This window comes from Paramisgurnus dabryanus, chromosome 6 (genome assembly GCF_030506205.2).
Source record: "Paramisgurnus dabryanus chromosome 6, PD_genome_1.1, whole genome shotgun sequence".
Taxonomy (NCBI): domain Eukaryota; kingdom Metazoa; phylum Chordata; class Actinopteri; order Cypriniformes; family Cobitidae; genus Paramisgurnus; species Paramisgurnus dabryanus.
The window spans coordinates 26,623,193-26,650,223 of NC_133342.1; the positions used below are offsets into that span (position 1 = coordinate 26,623,193).

Sequence of the window (27,031 nt, forward strand, 5' to 3'; positions counted from 1 at the left end):
TCAATAGATCATCACAATGAACGGCTGCCTCTCAATTCTCCCAGTTGTAAACCTAGAAGCCTCTTTGTGCAACACTGTCTTTTGGATAAACTACAAAGCTTATGGTTTGCTTCAGTTATGGTATAATGTATTTCAATGTGATGTCCAGATGAAAGTGATTTAGATGCATTATTAGCCTACGTTTGCTGTGACCCACTCTGATGTAGGCATCTGTTTACCAATGATAACATAAGAGAGGGCTAGTTGTATTTTTTTCTTTTGATTACCCTTAAAATGCATTTTATGCGTTCCTGTCACATTTTTCTCTGTGTAAGCATCTCTGGAAATAATGAGAACATAAGAAATGGTCCATATGTGTGCTAACCTTCGTGACTGCTGCCCTCAGATCTTTAAAAGTTTTATCTTGTCTCACTGAGAAATGTTGCTTGAATTTTGCTCAGTCTGTGTGCTGATTAGATAAAAAGCCCTCCGCTCTCATCCTTCCATAATGTTTTTTCCAAGCCTCCTTCCTTGCATTATTAAAGAGCCCTCCCCCAATTAAGATGGATGAGACTACTCTTGAGGGTATTTGTTCAGGTAAGATCTCTGATTAGCATATCTGATGGATCTGTCTTCATGCGCTGATTAAAACCTTCCCCTTTCCCCAGGGCAACTTTAAAGGAAGAGTTGCTCGAATGAGGACCCCCACTTATGCTACCAAGACACACCACATTGAACCACGTGACAATGACAGTTTCATTGCTTGTATCACTGTTATGCCCCGCCCCACCCCATACTGGCCCATTCTTATTTTAAGCTTCTTTTAGAGCACCAAAATGGCTTTTCATGCATAGCATATTTAACAGGATAATCACTAATAGAATGATGAAAAATGCTACTTAAAGAGTTGAAGTTAAACTAAAAGAAACAGGAAGTGTATCTGTTTAACAGATTTAACTGTTTACAGATGTCAGAAATACTCTGTAGATCCCTCATTTAAACATTGACACTTAGTGCAGTCGTCTCAAGGGCACCAAAACAGCATCCCAATTAAGATTCATGCCCATGACCCTAAAGTTCAGAGTCCAGTGTCATGGTCATAACTCATGCACTGTCCACATAATATGAGGTAGATAGATGGTGCTTTGTTGGACATGCCAGATAGAACGGGGTGGAGCTTATTTTAAGGTTGTTTGCATTAATACAATGATTTTTGTTTTGTTTTTAGTGCCTTGGCCATGTAGCTGTAAATTTTGATAAATTTTATAGGCCACTTACACCTGGGTTTGAGCAGTCGGCTATCATAGCATTTTCTGCATGCTGACCTAGCCTACCTTAGCACTGCGGCAGTCTGGAAGAATTTGGGCGCTGTCCTGTTTTGTCAGGTCATGTGGCCTTCCAGCCCAGTCCTGCATATACAGCACTGTTCGGTCAGAGGGGAAAGGAGGAACCTCATACTAACTCTCCAGCATCTGCTTTTAGCCATGTCTGCTGTGGCCAGCTTGGCAGGATCATCTATAACACTATTTCTGTCTTATTCTGCAGTTACACTGAGAAGTGCTTGGATGGGCTTATTTTTGTACACCTGGATTAGCACTAAGAAGATGGTAGTTTTATTACTGCTTGCTGTACTGGTTTGGTGAGGTGTTTTTGTTGTTGATGCTGGTGTCATATTCTTGAGTATTCAAGCGTTAAGTAGTCAAATATCTGCTCAATAGTCAAATATTTCCATTTTTGGTTTGTGTATGGTTGCAGATAAAAGGTTATGTGTTACATGGGTTTTATAAGACAAACATGCTTATGTTACTGACTTTGCTATACCTTTTCATTCCTTTTATCCTTTCTACTTTTTCCTCAATATTCAGTGCTTTCTTTTAGTCTATCTTTTAGAAAATCTAATCGGACCCTTGACCGCTCTCTGATAATAGAATTGCCTTCACCTATAGCGCAGACTTCAGGCTCGGTTCCTACATCTTTTCTCTTAGCTCCCTGCACTTCATCTCACACTTTTTCCCCCTCTCCCTCCTTTATTGTAATGCTGGAGTTTGGCAAAGTGCCTGGGTTTCTCCATTGATGTCTTCCTACCTCCCTCCTCCCCGCTGTCTTTCCAACTCTGTGCAGTCCACACACTCTCTTTGTGGCTGTGGTAGAGGAGGCAGCATGCCCATGGAATTTAAGTAATGCATTCCACTGGATACCCCTCCTTTGCCACACACACACACACAAACCCTCCTGTTGCCTCCCATTGCTGTGCCAGTTGTGTGTGGGTCATTATGTTTGGCACGTGCTCTGGATGGGGTGTCCTGCCACCCCTCACCCCATGCATGATTCCACTGGGCTTTGGCAGATGCCTCCTGCTGACTCAGGGCCCTCATTTCTATGTGCTGCACTGCTGGATTGATGAGAAACACCCTGAACAGTATGAAAGAAGTCGATAAAAATGGCATCTCCTCCCCCTGCTTCACTTTCATGTTATTGTATTGTTGATTTTCTATTCCTCTTTAGTCACTTCGATTACACATCCGCAAAGCAGTTATTTTGAGAAAAGGCGGACATTTAATCTAGTGGGATGTCTTTTTGAGTTTCCATTTCATAAAGCTTTTACCCGGCCTCTATCGGAGATCCGTCTGAACAGATCCTATGGTTGGGCGAGACCTCATCACCTTACCTTGTTAAGTCTTTTTCCACCTTACACATGCTAGAATACCTCAGGAATTACTTCTATATGAATAGGTTAAAGTGACACCATGTAATTTTTCAACCTTCATAATACATTTTTAAGACCCTTGTGATAGTACATCGACTTTAAATAGGTTGAATGACATGTCTACCATAGCCTGACGGGGTCTGTATCACTTTTACTCGTATTTTAAAACTTAGGGTTTCTGGTAGTAACCAGAGCACAAAAAAAAACTACAAAATTCGACTGCTTTACGGCATACGTCACTTCCTCCACACAATTTGTTTTTAACGTGAATTTTGCTGGAGGCTACTTAAGGAGTGTAGAGAGCAGTTTCTAATATGTGACTCTGTGGCACAGTCTTTAGTGTCACGGACCTATGACACGGGCGACCCGGGTTCGATTCCCCTTTAAGGCAATTTTTTTATATAAACTGTTGATTCATACATAAATGCGATGTTCTTTATAAATTACGGCGATTATATTGCATATAGTTCCCTGTATTCAGATGCTGTGTTCACGTATTTATCTTTCTTTTTACTGTGTCTATGATATTTACATTACAATCCAGGATGCTATAGCACTCAAACTTGCTCACAGTGTAAAACCAAACCCTATTCATTCACCAATCAGATCCGAGCGTTTCTCTCTTCTCTCTTCCTCATTTGCTGCGTTCCGCTGTCACTCGCGTGACGCATTACAAAGCGGCAGACCTAAACGCATCGGTTTACTTGGATTTGGAGCGATTTTCACACAAAAAAGAGGAATAACGAGCGCCATTGCGGAAAATCCTGGTGGCGAGGGAGAGAGAGAGGATGCAACAATATTTGTTTGGAAAAAGGCAAGGAAATACGTCTGGTCGTTTCTGAATTGGAAGGCTGCAGCCTCCGGAGGTCAAATATGCAGGCTGCACACGTCGTCAAGCCTGGGTTATTAAGGTAAACTGAGCATTACATTCGCAGGTCATAAGCATACTGCAACAATTTACGATTAAGTAAGTATAATAGTCAACTTTGTAATTGTTAATATTGTGAAATAAGACAGTCTTGATGACGTATTAGAAATACGACATCCGGAGGCTGCAACCTTCAGATTGAGAAATGGCTTCTGCCACGACGAGTTCCTCATCAGAAAGTTGTAACATGACTGCGTTTCTCCCTGTTGTCTCAAAATGTTGATCGTTTAGCATTTTAAATGTTTAGTTTTTAGTTTAGTTTTAAGGTTGGCCAGTTCCTTTCCTTTGCGACAGTGCTGCGGCGCTTGTGGGCTCTAGGGGCGCTAGAAGTGAAAAATACGTGTCTAGCACCCCCTAGTGGCCAAAAGTTTCATGGTGTCCCTTTAAAATGAATAAATCTTACACCAGCATACAAAACTCATGGCTTTTTTCAGCTAGTGCAAGTTGATAGTGGAGTGAGAGTAATGTAACAGGAAACCCCATAGACCAGCCCTAAAAGCATTTTTGAGTGGGGTGTACAAAATTCCATCCTCCCTCATGGCGGTCAAGGGAAGGGGCCTGCATGCTTTGGTTAGGAGTGAATGTTTTGTGTTTGTTGTTGCTAGTGTGCCCGCGGTTCGTCTAAAGGCCTGCCAGGCCCTGCTGAGTCCTCTAATCTCAGGCAGAGAACAAAAAACACCCTTCACTTTCCACCGGCGTTCTGCTGAAGCAGGCCAGAGAAAGGTGCCAGATGTCTCTATCCTGTTTATTCTTCAATGTTCACATTTAAATGAGAGTTTTTTTGCCCTTTAAACCGCACTTGTGGTTCTTCTGCTCTCTAGTTGATGGATGTGTAGGACTTCTAGAGGCTCTACCTGGTAAGGTGGGTTTTTCCCAGCTTGCCCGTGGCAGTATGAGCCAGGCACAGCGGTGCCAAGTTTCGAAGGATCCAGCTGGCACGGCAAGGGCTCTTTGTTTTACTATGTTCTGTATTCAGGCCCAGTCGTACAGTGTTTTGTCACTGGCCTGAGTCATTGTGGTGGTGACGACCTTGGCGAAAGAGCGAGGTGAAATACACTGTATTGTGTTAGTGTATTTGTTGTCTGTACATGTAGATACTGACTATTAGTTGGTTAAGTTGGTTAGCTTCCTTTGTACTAGGCAATTATGAAAAACATTCATGCTGTCTGACATTTCCCGTTCTACTTGAAACAGCAGGACACGTCTGCAAAGTTTGGCTAACTTCTTGAGAGTGCACAAGTACTTCATTGGCCAGCTTTCTCGCTGAGACCTTTCTCTGGTTGCCCTCTCCAACAGGGACAGAGGGCGATTTATGAATATTCATGCAGCTGTCCTGGGTTACTTAAAGCAGTGCTTAAATCTACATAATTTCTGTTTAAGTGCCTTTCAGATGGCCTTTTTTCTTTTTTGACACACTCAAGAAAAGGAGCCATACTTTGTAATCAAGCTGCCATTGTAGGACAGTTCCTAACAGTCCAAAAGCTACTCAAATGCTCTGGCTAAATGCAGCCAAAGGCTGTTTTTAAATCACTTGTGTCTGTGTCCAGACCCTTAAAGCAGTTCCAGCTTCATAAAGCCTGAATGAGGCGCAATTGAGCATTGTGCAGCTCTAGAGAAAATAGAAGGTTATTGAGTTTAGTGGTGTGCTTGCTTGTGCATTAGTGTAACAAACTGAATCTAAATCATTTGTAGAGCTTTAGGTTGATCAAATTTACTACATAAGGTATAAGCAATGATATAAGCTGTTATTGTTAAACATAGCCATTTTATTTTCCTGCATTAATAATATTACACTGGACAAGAGTGTGTTCCATGAATCTTATTCTTCTTTTAGTGCTTCAGCTCCTTGTGTCCCTCCTGGCTTGCCATAGAGAGACTTCCATTGGTGAGCTGCTCTTTTGAGAGCTTCAGGGCCGTTTTAATGAATGGATATCTGGCAATATGCCCTTCTTTGTGCACAGAGCCCAGCTAAAGTGCATTGTGTTGTGTTCATTGTGTTCCTATTATTCTGTATGTGTGCACATGCATGAAACAGCTCAGTCCAAAAAAAGTCTTGCTAATTTTGCCGAAATATTTCTGGTTTCATAATAGAAAATGTATTTAAGGAGGCATCCGGATTTTCTGATCAGGTTAGTTTATTGTGATTAAGCAGTGACTATACTCCCTAATGCTTGATTATTTTGTGGAAACCACAATGGCAATGCACGAGGCATACAATAGGGTATTGTCTTGTTTTGAGTAAACGCTGTCTCTCTTCAGGCCTTTTGGTTTAGATCTTAGTGAGCTTGGGTTTGCATTGGCACCAACGTCCCTACCCAACATTCCTCTATCCACTATCTTTTCTCTGTCTAGGCCTCTGATCTCCCAGCAGTGGTGGTCGTGCAGGACCCTGCTTCCAAGCTGACGCCTGCTAAGCGCTGATGGTTCTTTGTGGGCAACAATGGCAGGCCAGGCCCCAGCCTGAGGCCTAGACAAACCCATCCACAACAATGGGGGTCTGTGAATCAGAGGCCCAGTGGGCAGCCGGTGCAGCGGGAATAAAGCAGGTCAGGGCCAGATTAAGAGTGTTAAGGCAAACGCTGCAGAGGGCTAACGGGTGCATGCCAGCTCAAAAGGCAGTCCTGAGAGAGACAGAGGGAGGGAGGCCACAGACAATAAGAAGTTTGGGGGGGGGGATAGTTGGAGGAGGAGCATTTGTAATTAGAGATGCTGCCATTGCTGTCTCAGCTGATTTCTTAGCCATGCACACCTTCAGGGTCTCATCACTTTAATGCATGCAAAAGCTAAGCAGGAAGGCCATTATTATTTTGTCTTTGTGCTCCCTCTTCCCTGTTTTTTGTTCTTGTCCATATGGTTTGCTTGGTTAGATGAGCAATTGTGGAAGTAAATGCAATGAGGTTGACTGGATGTGGTGTGATAGTCATTTATGCATCCACACCAATGATGTGATGTGATGGTGGATATATATCTTAGACAATTGCGTAACTATTTTTGTGCGTAACGGACCAAATATGATGTTACAGCTTTCACCATGTGATTATAGCTTCTTGAAATAAAAGAGAGGTAGAAGGTGAACAGTTGAATAGTTTAGAGGGCAGTGGGAAGGAAATGCAGGCGAGGTAACACTGCTGGGACAAGCCCAGAGTACATATTGACATTTTCCAACCTTGTAGATGTAAGCACAAAGCACACAACAGATGTAAGCCCATTGGTCCTCAGGAGCTTTTTCCTTCTTTTATCTGATACTGGTTTTACAGCTGCGGGGCAAACTGAAGTCATACCTCCTGGTAGGAAACTGTTAAAGATGGAATGCTGCGGGAGTCAAAAACATCATATGGTTTGATATGAGGACGCCTACGTTAAGTTACGTTCTCCGGTTCTTACCCTTCCTATTGATTAGGATTTTTATTTTTGGTACAGGTGGATGACTCATGAAGTTTAAGCTGCTTAAATAATTATCTATCAGTCCAGGCTATACTTCTAGTGTAAGCTCAGCTCAAAAAGCTATTGTGTCCTGCAGACTGCTGCTTGTCAATTGCAGGCAAGCAGATGGTTTGTACATGTTCGCATATTAAACAGAATCGAGTCTGCATTTAGGGAAATGAGAAGTAAAGGCCAGAGAGCTGCAGAACGTCAGTGCCGGATTGGTGCTCGGAGTGCACATGCTGGTTGGCTGTTCACAAACAATCCATCAGTGATCAGGGAATGTGCAGGCCGGTGACCTTTCTCTGCTGTCAGATTGTCTTAACCACACAGACTGCCCACATCCAGCTATGACCACAGAACAATACATGTCCAAAATCTCTGCAATGTGGTTTGATGCTAACTTCAAGATTAAGGTCAAATTTATTTATACAGAGCGATTACAATTGGTGCATATCAAAATGCTTTACAGTGATGATTTCTGCAACATGATAAAACGTGTGTTCGTCAAGACGTAAATGCAATGAAAAGAGGGGCAGCTCCACAATCTAGTAAAGGTCTATCTGTATCACACTTTGTTGGAAAAAGCATGCTTTCCCTATTAAGCAATGAAAAGGAAACATATGCATATTCAGCTAGCTTTTTAAATGGAATAGAAGGTAACCTTGAACAGAAATAACAATGAAAGGATATCCCCCGCCTCTCTATCCACACTACACGGTTTTACTTTAAGTGCATCTGCTTTTATCTCAAGCAGGACATCTGGTTGTGCTTACGGCCTGTCCAAAAGTGCGATTCATCTCCTCCGTTTTGCCCGTCTGCCTTCATATTCATCTGCCGCTCTAGTTTGTTTTTAGCTTGAATTATCCGAGAATAAAGGCTCCTCAGCCAGCTAGTTTGCATCAGATGCTAAATTGTTGGTTTTGAACTCCCCGGCACTGTATGATTAGCCTGGCTTTAATTTCCCCCCTTCACTTTATGCACAATGCACATGGTTCAAGCTAATGGAGGCTGCATATGCCTTGGTGTTATCTGAGATTTCCATGGAAGTCAGACTCGCTGCTCAGGGTGGCCCACTGAAAGGGAAGCTGATTGAGCCCTGCGAGCCTCCTTTCTTAAGGTTCACAATTCGGTAGGTCAGAAATCAATTACATGTGATCGTGACAAATGACTCAAGCACAGGGTCTTGGGATGGTGTTTGAGCGACATCACAAATGAATCAATCAAGCCTTTATCAGAGTAGATAGAAGCCCCCTGCGCATGGCTCAATGTGTGTGCCCCTGCATATGCATGTCTGTTGTGTTGAGATATATGGGTGGGGGAGTGGGAATGCTGATGCGGTGTTAACCATATTGCTGCTGGGACAGATGGAATATAGAAAGGTGGGGAGGGGTGGGAAGCTCTCGTGCATGCAGTTTTGGCCCAGTGCCTGCCATAAAGGACCCCGTTTGGCCTCCATGGCTGATTAGAGGTTAATGGTTTAAGAGTGTGCGGGGACTTTGCAGCGATTGGCTGAAAAGCTCTCTGGTGGGTGTGTCCAAGAGGGCGGCAGATGGCACAGATAAAGTGAGACTACAAGTAAATGAATGAAAAGGGGGGACTCCTCTCTACTCGATTCTCCTCATCTCCAGTTCCCTGATCGGTGGGCATTGCTTTATGCAGTGGTGTGAGCTCCCCTTACGCCTCCTTCTCCAACAGATGGCCACTGGGGCTCAGTGGCTAAAATGACTGTGAAAACCCAGGCTGGGTGAGCGTGTGATAGCGGGCATCGCTGGAAGTTTAATTACGATTGTTACCCATACAAAAGAGGATCGCAACGTAGACAGGTGTAGCAACACTGCTAAGCTAGCCACAAAGGTTGGCACAGAGATACGAGTCGACCCGAGAGCATAGGGGTTGTATCCTGAGAGAAAAATCTCTTGTGTCATATGGATGGTGACATGTAAGCCCCTATCGCTTCCCCAGAGATGCATTATTAAATACAAGCTGTGCACAGCTTTTTTTGACTTTAAAACGCATTTGAATTTAGGGAAGCCCATGATACGTGTTTTGGTTGTAGTGTATCACACTCTGCATGAATATCTATTTACCTGAAGGCTTTATTATGTGTATGGTTTTGTTGTTTGCATCTCATGTGTAAGGAAAGGGAAGCACATCTGTTCCTAGCAGTTTGCTGCCGTTGGAGTTTGGTTTGGTGTTCTAGTTTCTTCGTCTTCGGCTTGACATTTATTTGTGCCACAAAGACTCACCTAGTTTTCTTTGCTGCTATTTTACAGCACACATTATACTCGTGTTATCTTTTCAGGCCAAAACCTTGTGTATATCCAACAATCCAGTTTAACAGGCCTCTCAAGAACGAAGAGATGAAATGTGAACACAACAGCCTTCAAGACACAATCAAGAGATTGTTGTGTGTGGTTAGAACGACGATATTAATTACTGCTTTCTTGTAGATGACGTTGCATGGCTCATTGTGACTGACACCAACACTCTATCTGCAACTGACATCCATCCTAGCTCTATTTTCCTCTACAGTTCATTCCTTTCTCCTCATCCCCTCCGGTTTGACTGCTCTCAGCCAGGTAGTAAATGATCGGAGGGGGGAGGAGGGACCGATCATGGTGTGAGCATAGATGGAGGTTAGCCTGAAAAGAGCAATCGTGGAGCGCATGGTGGAGCAGCATGTAGTGCTGCATCTGAGCAACAAAAGGCCTGGTGGAAAGGGTGGGGGAGTGAGATGAGAGACCGAGAATAAACAGGCAAGGAGGGCTCTTCATGTCCATCAGTAGCAGATGCATGCTCTCCATTGCAAGCCCTGTCATATGAGCCTATGGGCTCCTCTGCTTCTCTATAACCTCATTAACAGATGAGTCATAGACGTCGTCATGGCCTATCCTAACACTGCATAACTCCGAAATCCAGTTCTTTATTAGTGATGCTTAGGGGTTTGTTTCAAATACTAATGCTTAGAATAAAGTCACTTATTGACTGTTGGGGGAATGCGATCAGGAAATGTTGCGAGCCAGAAATGAGCTAATTTGTAGAAGCAGATGCACCAATGCACCGTAGCTCAGACACATACAAGTTCGTCTTATATTCTTTCTCTTTGTTCCTTATATTTTCCTGCTTTCTGTTTTTTCTCATCATAAGTGATCTCTCTGCAAGAAGTGATTGTGTATCTGATGAAGGGTGACACATGGGAGGAGTAGACTCAAACAGAACAGTATAGTGACTCCTTTTAAAAGCAGCTGGGAGATTTACAGCAGGGAGGTCTACTTATATCAGACACCATTACGGCAAACATTATCATTGTAGGGAGGTTCACTCGGCAACGGTCGGCTGCATTTGATGCCGGCTGGGATACACGTCCTTCGTGTGACTAATGCGGCCCAGTCGCTGGAAAGGTCAAGCAAAACTGATGGTGTTAGCCAGCACAGTGTGTCGTTCTGTTCAAATTTAAGTCTGTTTAGTCTCAACTCTTGTTTTACAGTCTAAGATAATGCATGATCAGATAATGGAATGGTTTGCCATACAGGCACCCCCATTCCCTCCCATTTTGAAATGTAAAACTATTCGCTCTTTGCATACATTGTGGTAGGCAAGATTATTCATTGTTTGCCTTGCAAACATGCATTGGCCGGAACGCTTACGTTCAGACCCAGGCTAAGCCCCTACATATCTCGCTGTTTCCAATAATATGCTGCGCCACTGTCCGCAAAGAGATGTCAGATCTTTACTGTGCAGCACAGTGAAATGCACAGCTTGATTGCGCTTGCCGTAGCTCTTCAAAGAAAAACGAGCCCAATAAATGCACTCCTCTCGATTCTTACACACTCCCGTGAATCTTTGTCTCTCTAACCAAATTCGTTTTGAACTCTCCATTGTGCCAAAAGTAATTTGCAACACATAGGGGCACTCCCTCTCCTTTTTCTGTCTTTTATCAAAATGAAAACAGACATCACCATAAACTCCCCTTAATCAGATGGCTCTGTTGTGTTGGCAGTGCCTGAAAGGGTTTGGCAGTAAATTGGACGTCGGATTTCTTTTCTGCAAAATCTCGGGCTGAGGAGGGGGCCGACTTCTCAGAAGAACTCGTCTGGAAAAGCCTTTTGTGGGATTTGGCAAGGGAACAGCCGGCTTTGCTCATGCTTATTAGGCACCCCTGTCGCACCAGTCGTACCCTAGAATTAATTGTGATGTGTGCGGTTGTCTGTCTGTCTGCATGTGTATATTGGGGCACACCTTCTAGCTTTGGTATTGTGTGGTTTGTTCTGGTCAGGGGTTATGATACAGAGCTTTAGTTATGAGCTGGATGCATTTCTGGGGCATATGGGCTGGTAACCAAAGTAAGACGTGCCCTGACCGTTTATGTACTGCAACAAAATGTTGAGTTTTGCTTCTGTCTATAGTGATTTGAGATTCAAATGTTCTCTTTCCCCCCGCAAGTGCATATGTAATGTCGTCCATGTGTGTTGTTATAAAAGTCTCTATTGGTTAAGATTGATACAGTAATTCAAGTCTCCCAACCCCCTTCTTCTGGCTTTTATGATTAATAATTTAGCAGTCTAAGTGAAGAGTGATCCTATTGGCCACCAAGATGTGCATACAGTATTTCTTTATCCTTTCAGCTTATTTTCTCTTCCCTTGAATCTTGAATGAAGCTTAGTTTCTTTTAGGAGTTGAACACCATGTTTACTGCGATGTGTTGCATGGGACCTAAAGCATCGGGCAGAACTAGGCCTAAAAATGAACCACCTTAATCTGTGAAATCATCTCCAGACAAATGTTAAAATAATGATTAAGAGCTAAATTTTAGGGCTTGAGTGGAAATTTTACAGGACCAGTCACAGTTTATCTCATCTAGAGTTCTGTTAAAGTTTTATGTACTGTAACTTTAAGATCGGTTATCCCCAGCAACTAGATAACATCTTCCTCTGGCTATATATGTTAAACCTATCACCTGTTCTGTGGTTTGGTAGCCACTAGTTACCAAACTATTCTCTTGCACACTCAAACAATAGTTTGGTAGTGACTTAACTTCCTGTTGAGCGGGTTACCAGGTTCTGGTTACTAACCCCATATCCATGTTCACAGAGTTGTTCAACACCAATGAAAAAGATCATTGTCATTGCTACTAAAAATGCCACTGTTAATTTTAACTTCCCTCTCTGCCTGTTTAGGTTTTCACCTCAGTGGCACAGTCACGGAGCCGGCCACACAATCCGAGCCGGAGACGACGCACAGAGTGGCCATCAGCTTCGACCGATGTAAGATCACCTCAGTGACATGCGGCTGTGGCAACCGTGACATCTTCTATTGCGCACACGTGGTGGCGCTGTCCTTATACCGCATCCGCAAACCCGAGCAAGTCAAGCTGCGGCTGCCCATCTCAGAGACACTCTTCCAGATGAACAGAGACCAGCTGCAGAAGCTGGTACAGTATCTTATTACGGCCCACCATACGGAAGTGCTGCCCACCGCCCAAAAACTGGCTGACGAAATCTTGTCCTCCAACTCTGAGATTAACCAAGTACATGGTGAGAACAATCAAATGTGCCGGAGAGATAAAAATGTATGTGCTGATATGTGTATATATATATATATATATATATATATATATATATATATATATATATATATATATATATATATATATATATATATATATATATATATATATATATATATATATATATATATATATATATATATATATATATATATATATATATATATATATCTGTCAAGGCATGATGTGTGCAGTTTTAAGAAGCTGGTATTTAGATCTCTAGATCTTCTTCCTGCAACACACATTTCTTCCTGAACATGTGCAGTTTTAAGAAGCTGGTATTTAGATCTCTAGATCTTCTTCCTGCAACACACATTTCTTCCTGAACATATTTTTCCAAAGAGCCTTCTAAACAAGGAAGTCCATCCTCATGCTCTCTGACCTTGTTTTGAATAGGAATGAAGAGGTTGGGCAGAAGCCCCTTATCAATGTTTAATCAGTAGTTATGTTCTGGTTCTGGAATGTACACAATGTGTTAACCTGCCTGTGGGACTTAAACAGATCAAAAGTGCAACCAGACCTATTGCAGATCTTAAAGCCATTATGCACACACATACGTTTCCTTTTAATGTAATTAATTCAACAGGTATTTCAAAAGCAATGCTGTTATATACACCACTCCTGGTTCCATATATATTTTATGTACTGAAATAATGTCATAGTGTGTCAATGCCAATGCTTTGTCACTTACTTCTGATAATCTGCAGTTTGTAAATTGTTATTATAAATCCGTAGCCTAGAAATCTAGACGCACCCTAGCGGCCGCAAAATATATTTGCTGCCAGGGTTTAGTCTAGGCACTCACAATACACTTAACCGGTCCAAAAACCAAAATTTGGTCAGGCCAATCACATCGTGTGTAGCGTCTGTGGGGCGGGCTTAACATGATGACGACAGAGCTGCAACGGTTCCTACTTGAAAACAGAGAATGGCTGCTTCTGCTGGCGAACAGCTTTCTTTTGAAGCGGCTTTGGCCGCGACTCTGGAGGACTTAGACTTATGTTTTTCTTTGAGAGAAGAGCAAATAAACCCTACTGAAGTCCCTTTTAAGCAAGAAAGATGTGTTTGGAGTTTTGCCGACTGGTTACGGTAACTATGTCACCTTCTTCGTTGCTCTGATCCGTCATAGCGCTATCCTATTGCGTGCAGAGGCATTTTGAGGGACAACCTTATATCCCGCCCCTTGCATTGAGCCGTTTGTGTGAAGAGTTGCCAGACCTTACATCTTGATGTAGGTCTGGCTAACCAGGCTAATAAATCCGTCCAAGACTTCTGAAAACTAATCTCTGTTTAAGATGGATCTTCATATCAAATAACACATGCCAAGGAAATATGCAAGCAATGAAGAATTTAATGGTCTGCTTTCAGATATGTATAAATATGGTCTGTCTAATCTGTATTTAAAGGGCTCAGATGCAAAACCCTCTAAGTGTCTGACATGTTTTCTTGTAAAATAGCAATTTTTTTATCGGACTCTTAATAGATTCTGGCAACAAATAGCTATTTCTGAATGGCCTGAAGCTGGGATTAATTAGATCTAAATCGATAGCATTTGATGAACATGCAACATGTGACAAGACCATTCGGTTAATCTCATTATCTCATTTTTGACAGAGGTGGCGTTTAGGGGCTTTTGTATCCGAGTTCCTCATATAGGGCAGGTTTATGGTGTCTTTAAGTGAAATTCAATAGAAGCAAATGTGCTGATGTGTTTTGTTCTAGAAAAGCAGGCTGTAAACCTAAAGTGCATTGACATATTGGAAATACAGTAAGACTGTGCTTAGATAAAGTGATTGCCTCTAATGCATTTGGCTTTTCTTCCCTTTATGTCCTTTTTTGCAAATCATTGTGTGCTCCTCGCTAAAAAAAGCACAATTATCCCCACCGTAGCTCGGTGACGGCAAGCAATCTTTTGACAATCAAACCCTGAAAGCTGGGATTTGACTCGCCTCCATTCAGCGTTGTTATCGGTTTGTATTGGTCAAAAAATGAGCATTCTGCAAACAGGAAGTAATATTATTGATTTAGGTTGTGGTTTTAAAACAAACCGGATTGGGCAGTTCTGTTTTTCAGTGTTAGGAAAGCATCTTTTCCCACTCTGTTATTTCATTTTTTAATGGTAACAGCTTGTTACTAAAGCTGCCACCGTGCATTTGCACTGTTAAATGATATATGCATCAAGTATCCAAAATAACCTGGTGTATTTTTCTCCCAGGGGCCCCGGATCCCACAGCAGGGGCCAGTATTGATGATGAGAACTGCTGGCACCTGGACGAAGAGCAAGTGAGGGAACAGGTCAAACAGTTTCTCTCTCAGGGAGGATACTATGGCTCAGGCAAGCAGCTAAACTCCATGTTTGCCAAGGTGAGACACTGTCCCTATCTGTGTTTGTGAGTGATGCTCGGTGAGAAAGGTGCTGTTGTGGTGATTTATGGGTGCATGAAATCCTGGGAGGCCTATTTAAATCAATGTATTTTAATGAAATGTCAAGCTGCCTCTAATTTTCAATAGCCAGTGTAGTGTATTGCTTTTGCTGTCATATGTCTGTGAATATTAAGGACTGTTCTACAGCCTGTTGTTAAATCCAGTGAGTTATTTACATGAACATTTTAATCTAGTTGTACTTTGAGCTAAACGCTCGTTTTATACAAAATGCTTCACATCTTCCATGCTTTATTTTATTACAAGAATCATTATGCTTTTCCATACATATGGTGATATGGTTTTACATTTGGTTTGTATTGGATACAGGTGTGTGTTAGTTTTAGTACATCAGGTTAAACAAACATGTTTGTACAGGTGAGGGAGATGCTGCGGATGAGGGATTCAAACGGTGCACGGATGCTCACACTTATCACAGAGCAGTTCATGGCTGACCCACGCCTGTCGCTATGGCGACAACAGGGCACAGGCATGACCGATAAATGCCGACAACTCTGGGATGAGCTGGGTGAGTTCTGCTTAATTTCGTTTCCCACTTACATTATTTCTTGCGTTGAAATTACCTTTTATATTAGCCATTCAGATTCTTAAGATAATGTTATAGCTGGGGTATAAACACACACATCATCAAAATTATTACTTAGCTAATTCATTTACTTTAAATTTCAAAAAAAAAAAAACTATTTTGTTTCTGATTTGAGGAGTTGTCAGATTTGGAATAGAGTTTGGCCCATAGTTCTTTGATAGGAATGTTGTTCCACGGCTTTGAGACGTATCCTAATCACTCTTCTACAGATTGAACGGTTATCATCAGTACTTACTCTTCGGCTCTTTGGTTCAATATCGCTAGCCTTAAGCACATCTGTGTAGCGTCTTGACCCGTAACAGTTCGGGCACAGCTAGTGGATCACAGTACAGAGGTACATGCAAAAGTCAGGCCACTCATATCTATCGGGATAGCATGAAAGGGCCAGGATCAATGAGCTTTAAGGCTGCCCCCTATTGATTGGGCCATTTAAAGGGGTTGATGGGAGCACATCCTGAGGAGGCTCATTTAAGAGCATATTTTTGCTGCTTGTCTTTTGCTGTAGCTGTAAACAAGTCATTCCTTTTGGGAAAACCAAGCGCTCTAATTTCTCGAGATGAGGCTTCTGGTCCATCACAATTAAACAATTGTGAAAAGCGATGCATAAATAAAATTGAATTGAATTGAATTGACAATGACCAGTGCCTTGAAACAATTGAGCAGACGGTTCAGCGTTACTGTTTAAGCTTGACGGTTTTGCCGATTGGCGTGAACTCCACAATTCAGCCAATCAGTGATGGTGTACATGACAGCAATGGAAAAAGATGCAGGCTAACCATCTGTTACCTAGATACCAAGAAAGCAATGTGCAACCCTGCCAGTTACACAAGCCCACCAGACAACCCTGAACCTGCCAAATTTCATGCACTGTTCACCGCCAACGTTTGACGTTGATGCACTAGAACGTCTTCCATTTAATACGCTAGTTTTTCCATTTTACTTTTAGAAACCAGGCTTTCAAGCCTTAATGGGTTGAAAAGTATACAATTTTGAAAAAAAGGGCAAATCAAAATTCTATACCTCACCCTGTTTTCTCTTTTATGCTTTCTTATACCCTTTCATACTTATTCTCACCTTCTCCCCACCTCCGTTTTAAAATCTGCACTTCAGTACTAAAGACCTCTCTGTGTGATGTGAATTTGCAGGTGCGCTCTGGGTGTGTATTGTGCTAAACCCACACTGTAAGAGCGAAGAGAAGAGCGCCTGGCTGAGACAGCTGAAGAAGTGGGGAGACATGGACATCTGCCCTCTAGAGGATGGCAATTACGGCACCGAGCTGCCCAACATCACCAATGCCCTGCCACAGAGCAACCTTGCTCAGGGTTTGTATCCGTTCTATTGAATTGCACCTCAAGTCTTCCTCACTTCTTTTAGTGTCGAATGCTCTTATAACCATGTTTCTTTTTTACTCTGCATAGACTCAATGGCCCGGCCTAGAAGAACAGTGTTCACAAGAGCCATGGAAGCTTGCGACCTGCACTGGCAGGATAGTCATTTGCAACGAATCATAAGCAGTGACTTCTATATGTCCACAGCCTACCAGAGAGAGGGAGAAAGCCTCCTATTTAACCCCCAGGGCCTGCCACTGTGGCTGGGTGAGTGGAACGGGAACATTGGTATATAAGAAAATTAATTTCACAGAGGCATTCAAGATCATATTTCACCCCAAAATCAATAACTGAGGCTATTAAGTCCGGATGCAAATCATGTTCCCCCCTGAAATTCTCGTTAATGTGTCTGGATATGTATCGGTTTCTTTTGTTAGTAAATTTAAATGTAAAAGTTTAAACTATTGCAATGCAATTTAGGGGCAGTGCAACAACTACGACCAAACTTTACAAATACAGAGTCCCTTCAGTGGTCAGTGTTGAAATCTGTCTGATTTCACTTCTGCTTGATCCAGAAGCTAAAATAGTTTTTTGTGCTAAAAAATTGTGCAACTTAAACCCCACTCTGCACTCAGATTTAATAAGAGAATAAGTTGGCGAGCCCCACCATGTTAATACATGGTGCATAATTTGTTTATTTACATATATTTAATACATTTTATATGACTTATGTTTCAGATCATGTACCTACAGCATGCGCCAGGGTGGATGCTCTGCGTTCCCATGGTTACCCCAGAGAAGCCTTGCGATTGGCTGTTGCCATTATCAATACCCTGCGGCTCCAACAGCAACGACAATTAGACATTTACAAACATCAAAAGAAAGGTAACATAGTCACACAGACAACATGTATTGCATAAATTACGGTAGCTTTTTTATTGCATTTAATGCTTTAGAATAAATTGTGTTTAAAGAATGTGTCAAACACTCTCTCTGTCTGTCTTCAGAGCTGCTGCAAAGAGGAATGACCAACACCACCAATCTAGAGGGATGGGTAGGCCATCCCCTCGACCCAGTTGGCTGCCTTTTCGCCACCCTCACGGAGACGTGTCGAGTGGAGGATGACAATACCATGGATACCGGAGGTACACAATTATAGGCTGTCAGTGCGCCTGCAATCTTCTGTCTTTTTTATGACTCCTCAAGACGCCTTGGGCATTATTTGGTTCCTCGCTCAGCAACTGGCCTGTGTCTTTGAGAGCTTCATTCATTCTTCTGGTGCCCCAATCTCTCCGGTCTTTACAATTGCTCTCCTCTTTTGAGCAGTGTTAAGGGGAGCTATTGTATCAGAAAGGTCATTCTGCACACACACTGTGGTGTAAAACGTGTAAAATCAATCAGCATTTGCATTCCATACATCCCTTCAAGCTCAAACCAATGGAAAGTGTTGGCCATTGTATTCCTGTAGTGAGGAACCCACAGAGAGGCATTGTGTGCTTGAATAATACTGGCAAATGGTACTGTGACTTGGAAGAGATTGTGCATATATGTGGGCCTGTCCCGTTGCAGCGCTCCCCTTTTGGCCACAGTGCAATAGCGGCCGTGTTGTGTGTATGCGATTGTTGTGTATGACAGTATGTGTGTTAGAGAGCATGGCTCTTTGTTTGACTCCGTTGCACAGTTGGAAACATCTGGCATGTCCTGGGATGGGGGTGGGCTCTTGCCCTGGAGCTCTGAATCTTAGCTTAGCAGGACCAGCAACAGCAGCTGTAGCAGTACGGAAAGCCAAAACAAAAACTTATCTGGGTTTTTTCATTATGAAACAATTTACTCTAAAACATGTTGCTGAATTTAAAGCGTTATAGCCGACGGGGTCAAGAAAATGGACAAAATGTTGTTAGAACCTGGGAATAATCTGGGCTGAACTTAATATAAATGTCTACAAATTTTCTTAAAGGGATAGTTCACCAAAAAAAAATTCTCAGTCTCATGTTGTTACAAACCTGTATGATTTTTGTATTGTTCTGATGAGCATGAAGAAAGATATTTTGAGAATGTTTGTAACCAAACCGAACAGAGGCCCCATTGACTTTGATATGAGGAAAAAATAATACTATTGAGGCGAATGGGGCCTCTGATCGGTTTAATAACGAACATTCCTCAAAATATTTCCCTTTAGGTTCATCAGAACAAAGAAATTTATACAGGCTTGTATGTAACCAAACCGATCAAAGGCCCCGTTGACTTTCATAGTAGGAAAAAAGAATACTATGGAGGCAAATGGGGCCTCTGATTGGTTTAATTACAAACATTCATGAAAATATCTTCCTTTTGGTTCTTTAGAACAGAGAAATTTATACAGGCTTGTATGTAACTCCCCCGTTACTGTCATCATTTTCTCAGTCTTATGTTGTTACAAACCTGTATTAATTGTTTTTGTTCTGATGAGCATGAAGAAAGATATTTTGAGAATGTATGTAACCAAACCGATCAGAGGCCCCATTGACTTTCATAGATGGAAAAAAGAATACTATGTATGTGAATGGTGCCTTGAATCGGTTTAATTACAAACATTACTCAAAATATTTTGCTTTTGGTTCACCAGAACAAAGAAATTTATACAGGCTTGAATGTAACCAAACCAATCAGAGGCTCCATTGACACAGTAGGAAAAAAGAATACTGTGGAAGTGAATGGGACCTCTGATCGGTTTCAAACATTCCTCAAAATATCTTCCTTAATTAAATTTATACAGGCTTGAGAGTAAGTAAATGATGACAGATTATTATTTTCTGTGGGGGAGAACTATCCCTTTAACCACAGTTTTGTTTTATCATTGGCTCAGAGCACCTTCAGACCAAACCTCACTAAAGAAACGTATTGAAATTGTATTAAAATATAAACGAGAGACACTCGATGAGGTGCATTTCACAATAATTTGGCTAAATTGTTGTTGTCTAAAGCAGAATAACACAATTTTTCTTTGTAAATGGAGATGAAATCCATTGCAATCTTGTTCTGACTTGTATCAGAACAATGTTCATGCCACCAGCTATTAGTAATAGATATAAGCAGAGAAAAAGAGAAGTGTGTTGGTGAACCCTTATCCCCAGCCACTCCCCACTATACAAACAGGACTGGTAAAAAAGATAATTTGTCAATGGGTTTTAAGTCTGTTGGTGTTGATGGTCTAAGTTCTTATCAAACAGATGGTGCTTTTCTTTTGTATCATACACATACCCACAGACACTCATATAGATACCTTGTCAGTGCAGGGGGGTGTCATGTTTAGGTAGAGGAACTTCTTTCTTCATTAGCCGTATCATCATTTAGTCAACTTGAACTAACCCATGAAGCACAAAGACGGTGTTTGGCATAATAAGCTCCTCTGTCAATGACCAACGCCACTCATAAAACGTTAACCCCCCCTGCTAAATTTTGATTTCATTCAGAGCTCAAGGTTAAAGGAGAGATGCCTCCATGATAAAATGTTAACAATGCAATGAAGCAATTAATCACACTAACAATAACACCACCTTATCTCTTGGCAGATTCAGGTGAGCCCAAGCCTCCCATCTACCAGCATGTGCCGGTGTGGGGATGTCAAGACGGAGGAGAGTCGTACCTGGCGCTGGCGCTAGAGGTTGCGCTGATGGGCATGGGACAGCAGCGGCTAATGCCCGAGGGCCTGTACGCTCAGGATAAAGTGTGCCGGAATGAGGAGCAGATTGTGGCCAAGCTTCAGGAGATGGAGCTGGATGACGTATTAGTGCAGACACTCCGCAAGCAAGCTGTTCTACTATTAGAAGGTACAAACTTTTCCTCTCACTATCCACCTATTTAGCAGGATCTACTCCTCCCTTTGAAGCCAATTCCCTCTTTGCAGTTCTTTTTTTTTGCTATTCCCATAACCTTTTTCCTTGTGTGGATATTTGCCGCCTTCTGTTTATTCCTCCTCCCTCTCTTTAGCCTGTCTCTCTCTCTCTCTCTCTCTCTGTCTGTCTGTGTGTGTGTGTGTAAGAGAGCTCAGCATGTAAAAAGATCTGCAGGCTGGCCTCTGCAGTGTCCCCAACTCCCTGCCCCGAAACAGGCCACCCTGCATCTGAGCCTCCCGCCGACATGCAGTGTAACCTTAGAGCAGACATCTGGGCTGCTACTAGGGAGGACAGACTCTGTCAAAGCCCATAAGGCCTCGTCTGCCTGTTTACTTTCTCATCGTCCTCCCCAGTCGTCCATACACTGAGCGATGCACTCCTCTCAAATTGCTTTCTCGCTTGCTGTGCATGCCCTTAACGATTCATCAGTAAAGGTCAACCGATATAGGTTTTTTAATGGATGGTAACTAGAGAGTGGAACGGTGATGTATATATGACATAAGCTAATGCAGTGTAATTGCAGCAAATGAGATGTACAGATATATTTGTAAAATCAAGCCTGGACTCCGGGTTAAAATATCAATTTCTCTCTTTCTGGCCATGTGTGCAGGTGGTCCCTTCAGTGGTCTTGGTGAGGTCATCCACAGAGAGAGCGTTCCCATGCACACGTTCGCTAAGTACCTGTTCACCGCTCTGCTGCCGCACGACACGGACCTGGCGTACAAACTGGCCCTCCGAGCAATGAGGTGAGACACTCTCTCTCTATTAAGACCAAAGATCTTTCCTAAAAGATGTGATCCCCTTTATGCAATAATGTACATGTTCTCATATTTTCACTTTTTAACTATGATGGATCCACAGTTTAGCACTTTGGCTGTGTACATGCCCAGCTTACCAACAATGCTATGAATGCAAAGTTGCACAACCCCCCTCACCCTTTAGATACAAGTTGTGCACCGTGCTCTCTCGCCCCAGATGTATAAAGCCTCTTTGGGACCTTAATGCTGTACTTTTAAGCACTTCACTGCATATCATTATCTGATTCTAGCTCATCAGGGTCCTCACTAATACACAATCAATAGCAGGGCTCAGCCTGAGTCTAAGGCTGAGTTCACTCAGATAGGAGAAGCAGAGCCTAGAGTGTTTTTCCATACTGTTGTTTATAAGAGAGAGCAAGCATGACCCCGAGCGCTTGAAGAGCAAGTACACCCCCAAAAATAGTTAAAATAAACAAACTAAAAGTGAATTTAAAGTTAATTGTGTAATACAGTATGTGCTGTCTGCCCTGTTGTATACGGCACATTTTAGCAAATTTAGTAGATATTTTTGGTATTGTGTGATATGCAAATATGCAAACTGTGCGTAGTATCGTGTATGTATTATATTATGTCAAAATTGTGTAAGAGGAATGTTATATACTGTTAAATTACAGGGCTGTTGAATGCTTTATTCTGATTGGTTGAGTAAATTCCATGGGTGTTGATAATTTTTCTGTCAAATGTCTTTAAATAACCATCAAAGCAATGTCCTTTGAATTAATTATTTGAAAACAATGCACACTCACGGTGTAACGCCATTGTGCTTCGCATTACCACCTTGGGTGTACATTATTTTCCGAATAATTCAACGGCCTTTCGTCAATTATTCCTTGCGTACATTGTAGTATGTGACTAATCCATATGATTATGTTTACCCCAGGCTTCCAGTGCTGGAGTCCACAGCTCCATCAGGTGACGTAGGGCACAATCACCATGGCATCTCCATAGTGCCCAGCAGATACCCACGCTGGTTCACACTGGGCCATCTGGAATCTCAGCAATGCGAATTGGCCTCCACCATGCTTACTGCTGCTAAGGGTGAGTGCTTGAAACAATCACACAGAGTTCATTTTAAACAAAACTTAAAAGCTAAGAGAAGTCTGTGTTGCGTCTCAGGTGACATGTTGAGATTGCGGACTGTTTTGGAGGCCATTCAGAAGCACATTCACTCCTCATCCCTAATCTTTAAACTGGCCCAGGACGCCTTCAAGATTGCGACTCCCGCAGATAACCCTCCCGACATCACGTTGCTCAATGTAGCGATGGAGCTCGGCCTTCAGGTAGAGTCAGACTTTAATCCCTGAGTGCTATCGTGTTTCATTTTGTTTTCTGAATGTCTGGTTTGTTTAACACAATATGGCGTTTCTCCGCAGGTTATGAGGATGACTCTTTCTACGCTCAACTGGAGGCGAAGGGAGATGGTTCGCTGGTTAGTCACATGTGCTACTGAAGTCGGTAAGTGTCAAGCTAATTTAGATTTTTTTTTTTTTTGTTTGTACTACTGACGTGATTTCCCATCTAATCTGTTTTTTTGTCTGCCCCCTTGTAGGACTTCGAGCATTGGTCAGCATTTTACAGAGTTGGTACACTCTGTTCACCCCTACCGAAGCCACCAGTATAGTGGCGGCCACCGTGATGTCCCACAACACCATCCTGCGTCTGAGCCTCGACTACCCGCAACGGGAGGAGCTCGCCAGCTGTGCACGCACTCTAGCCCTCCAGTGTGCCATGAAGGACCCCCAAAATTGCGCCCTGTCCGCCCTCACTCTCTGCGAAAAGGACCACATCGCCTTCGAGACGGCTTATCAGATAGTCATCGATGCCGCCTCCACGGGCATGACCTACTCTCAGCTCTTCACCATCGCTCGCTACATGGAGCACCGCGGGTACCCGCTTCGAGCCTTCAAATTGGCGTCTCTCGCCATGACCCACTTAAACCTGGCCTACAACCAAGACACGCACCCGGCCATCAATGACGTGCTGTGGGCTTGCGCCCTAAGCCACTCGCTGGGTAAGAACGAGTTGGCCACCATCATTCCACTGGTGGTCAAGAGCGTTCACTGCGCGACGGTGCTTTCGGACATCCTTCGGCGCTGTACCATGACGGCCCCCGGTCTGGCCGGCATCCCCGGCAGGCGCAATTCGGGGAAGCTTATGAGCACTGACAAAGCGCCGTTGAGACAGCTACTTGACGCCACCATCAGCGCCTACATCAACACCACCCACTCCCGACTTACACACATCAGCCCGCGGCATTACGGAGAGTTCATTGAGTTCCTTAGTAAGGCACGTGAGACCTTCCTATTGGCCCAAGATGGCCACATTCAGTTTGCTCAGTTTATAGACAACCTCAAACAGATCTATAAGGGCAAAAAGAAACTCATGATGTTGGTACGGGAACGTTTCGGTTAAACGTCACGTGGCGACAGGGGACTTGATCATCTTTCATTCATTCATTCATTAATTCATTTATTTAAGGCATTATTTTATTCTTTTTTTGGTGAATTTCTACGTTTTATTTGTTTTGATCTGTCTTGTTTTTTATATCGTGAACAATCCCTGTTCACTAAGTTATTCTACCAGGTCGAACTTGTGGAGGGAAGAACAAGTGGTTATAACGCTTTTTTGTTTCGTTTAAGCTTGTTCTTACTTTCGTTTAATCAAACTGTTGTGATAAAATGTAAACGTGGCACATAAAGAGAAACCAAATGATTACAAGGTGAATTATGAATAGGGGCTGGAACATTCAAATCAAATGGTCATTCCTGAAACACTCGCACACAGTGTTACCGTCATACCTCGATCGTATTTTAAGGATCAGCTTTAACTCTGTTTAAGGAGGAGTGAAACGGCCGAGACTTACAGTAGATGGACGCATCACCTCAATGCTACAAAGACAAGCAAGTCCGCCGAAGCTCCAAACCACGAGCCACACAACATCGAGTTCCTCCATATTCTACTGTGTTTGCTCATTTTCATCTCCAGTTCAAAATTCACTGTAAGGAGGATGAAAATAAATGAGGATACCTGTGTGCTAAATCCTTCCAGATGTTCTCCTGAACAAAGCAGAGATGCCCGTCAGTGTCTAACATTATCAGCCATACGTTTCTCTGTTACCTCTCAGTGAAAAAAAAAGGAAACAAAAGACTTTTGAGATTGAGTAGCAGTAATAATATACATACTAGCACTTCATTCAATTCCATCCCCTTCACGACACGTTCGGATCAGCAATTATTAATCCGTGTACAAAATAGTATAGACACGCAAGACTAAATGCTTTATTGACAGACTTTAATGGCATTAAAAAAAACTGTACCATAATATCTTCCACATTCCATGACCTCCACCCTCCACAAGTGCCCCAGTGGATCCGAACACTTAGAATGCACTCTGCGGCTTCCATCTGAAGGAAAAAAGAAGAGTAGGGAGTACACGTGAAAAGAGACGCTCAACTCCGTTCTCAGGGAATCACTTAAAGAAACAAAACAGAAAAAAAGTAGTAGCATAAGCATTTAAGATATTGTAAATATGAAAGTGTCAATTCAAAAAATTGTAAAGTTATAATTATTTATGATAATTGTATGTTTTTTTTTTTCTTTTCGGATACTTGAATTTGTTGGGCTGGGAATGTGACAACAGTAAGAGGAAAGACTTCAGAAACATTTCTCAGGTGCTCCTGTGTACATTTCTGATTTAAAGTTTTATTTGTAACCTCTATTTTTTGTTTTTAAATACTTTTGTTTATTTGCAAGAGGAAGCATTCGGGGAGATTGAAGAAAGGAGGGGACAAACGTTTATGAACAGACTATGCAGAACCACTTTACCATTTGCCCTCGCCCTCCCGATATTCCTCCCTTTTTTTCTCTCTTTAGGGATATTCCTTGTTTGGCTGGGGGTTGGGGAATTTGTATCTGTAAGTAATCTGCACGAGCTGCAAGTTTGGACTTTGCCTTTGATCTACGTACAACTCTTTACTTTGAAGCCTTATAGTGTTCTCTGAAAGCACTGCATGTGTTTCAGGACATTGCGTTGCCAATGTCAATGGAGTACAGCACAGAGAAAACGGACTTGCGTCTTTAAACGGCCCGAGCGGGATGCTACAGGATGCATCTGCTACTATTCTCCTCTATGGCAATGTGGTCAACAGCACGGGTTAGAGTTGTGATATCTTGCATATAGGGTCCATCTGTTTGGAGTTTGTGACATACCATTGCCTATTTTGAGACTGGGAGATGCTTCATTAATGGCTAAATCTTGATATTTCGCAAGGTTGATGGCTACGGTTGATTACTTTTATGGTTTCCATTTTTGCTTTTGTTTCTTTCACAGAGTTCATCTGGATTCATGTTAATTGCCTCAACTGTGGAATTCTTGAACCACAAGGTGTTAAGGTGTCACATTATGCAGCCTTTGTTCCTTGGCCTGCTCATTCAGTTAGCTCAAAAGACAGACCCCCGGGGAAAGCTTGACAGTTTAGAGATTTTTTTATTTTTTTTTAATAAACACAACTGCAGAATTATAGCGCTGCCTGTTCCTTTAAAAATATATTATATAAAATTGAAAAAAAAAAAGACGAAGAAAAAACAAAAAGGAAAAAAAAGACAAGCATTTTCTGTAGCTAACTAGTTGGTCCAATGGCATTGCAAAAAGAGAATAACCTCCTCTGGCTTTTTATTTCTCTCTTCCATACTCTTAAGTGTCTGTATGTGTTAACTGTACCAGTGTTTCGTTCTGTCCCTAGAGTTTAGAAGGAAAAAATAATAATCGCTGGTAGAGATTGTTCACTAGTTCATCTACTGTTTGATTTCGTTTCGTTTTTATTTAAGGGAAAGTGTTTGTCGCCTCTTTGTGCTACTGAATTATAAAAAGGTATCCAGTATTTGTTGCCACAAAAGTATAGTTCATCAACACTTTTTGTTTGTGCAACCTCTTGAGCTAATGTCTATAAACAAAAATTTATTACTATTTATGTAATGCTACTACCATTTTATATGACTTGTGTTGAATTTCAGTGCTTTTCTATGAATAAAGTGTGAAACACGTTCTTTGTCTTTAAGTTTTCATGATATCTGTTAAAGGGGACATTTTTAAGATGTCTTATCTTTGGTGTCCCCAGAGTACGAATCTGAAGTTTTTGCTGAAAATATCATATAGATAATGTTTTATAGCATGTTAACATTTGGGTGTGTCCTTTAAAATGCAAATGAGCTGATCTCTGGACTAAATGGCAGTGTCGTTGTTGGATAGTTCAGATTAAGGGGCAGTATTATCTCCTTTTGACATCACAAGAGGAGCTAAGTTTCAATGAGCTATTTTTTCCACATACTTTCAGAGAATGGTTTACCAAAACTAAGTTAACTGGGTTGCTCTTTTTCA

General features: G+C 42.2%; 1 protein-coding gene across 1 annotated transcript in view; it reads left to right on the forward strand.

Moving 5' to 3' along the window:
- Window positions 1–26,699, forward strand: part of zswim5 (zinc finger, SWIM-type containing 5) — a 39,494-nt gene extending 12,795 nt beyond the window's left edge. Inside the window, exons 2-14 of the mRNA XM_065276392.2 lie at window positions 12,218–12,574; window positions 14,822–14,970; window positions 15,406–15,556; window positions 16,780–16,956; window positions 17,053–17,229; window positions 17,701–17,847; window positions 17,970–18,107; window positions 20,514–20,771; window positions 21,448–21,583; window positions 22,536–22,693; window positions 22,772–22,935; window positions 23,029–23,110; window positions 23,205–26,699. Coding sequence (XP_065132464.1) covers window positions 12,218–12,574; window positions 14,822–14,970; window positions 15,406–15,556; window positions 16,780–16,956; window positions 17,053–17,229; window positions 17,701–17,847; window positions 17,970–18,107; window positions 20,514–20,771; window positions 21,448–21,583; window positions 22,536–22,693; window positions 22,772–22,935; window positions 23,029–23,110; window positions 23,205–24,067 — 2,957 coding nt within the window. The 3' untranslated portion in view covers window positions 24,068–26,699. The remainder of the gene's footprint in view (window positions 1–12,217; window positions 12,575–14,821; window positions 14,971–15,405; window positions 15,557–16,779; window positions 16,957–17,052; window positions 17,230–17,700; window positions 17,848–17,969; window positions 18,108–20,513; window positions 20,772–21,447; window positions 21,584–22,535; window positions 22,694–22,771; window positions 22,936–23,028; window positions 23,111–23,204) is intronic.
- The last annotated feature ends 332 nt before the right edge of the window (window positions 26,700–27,031 follow it).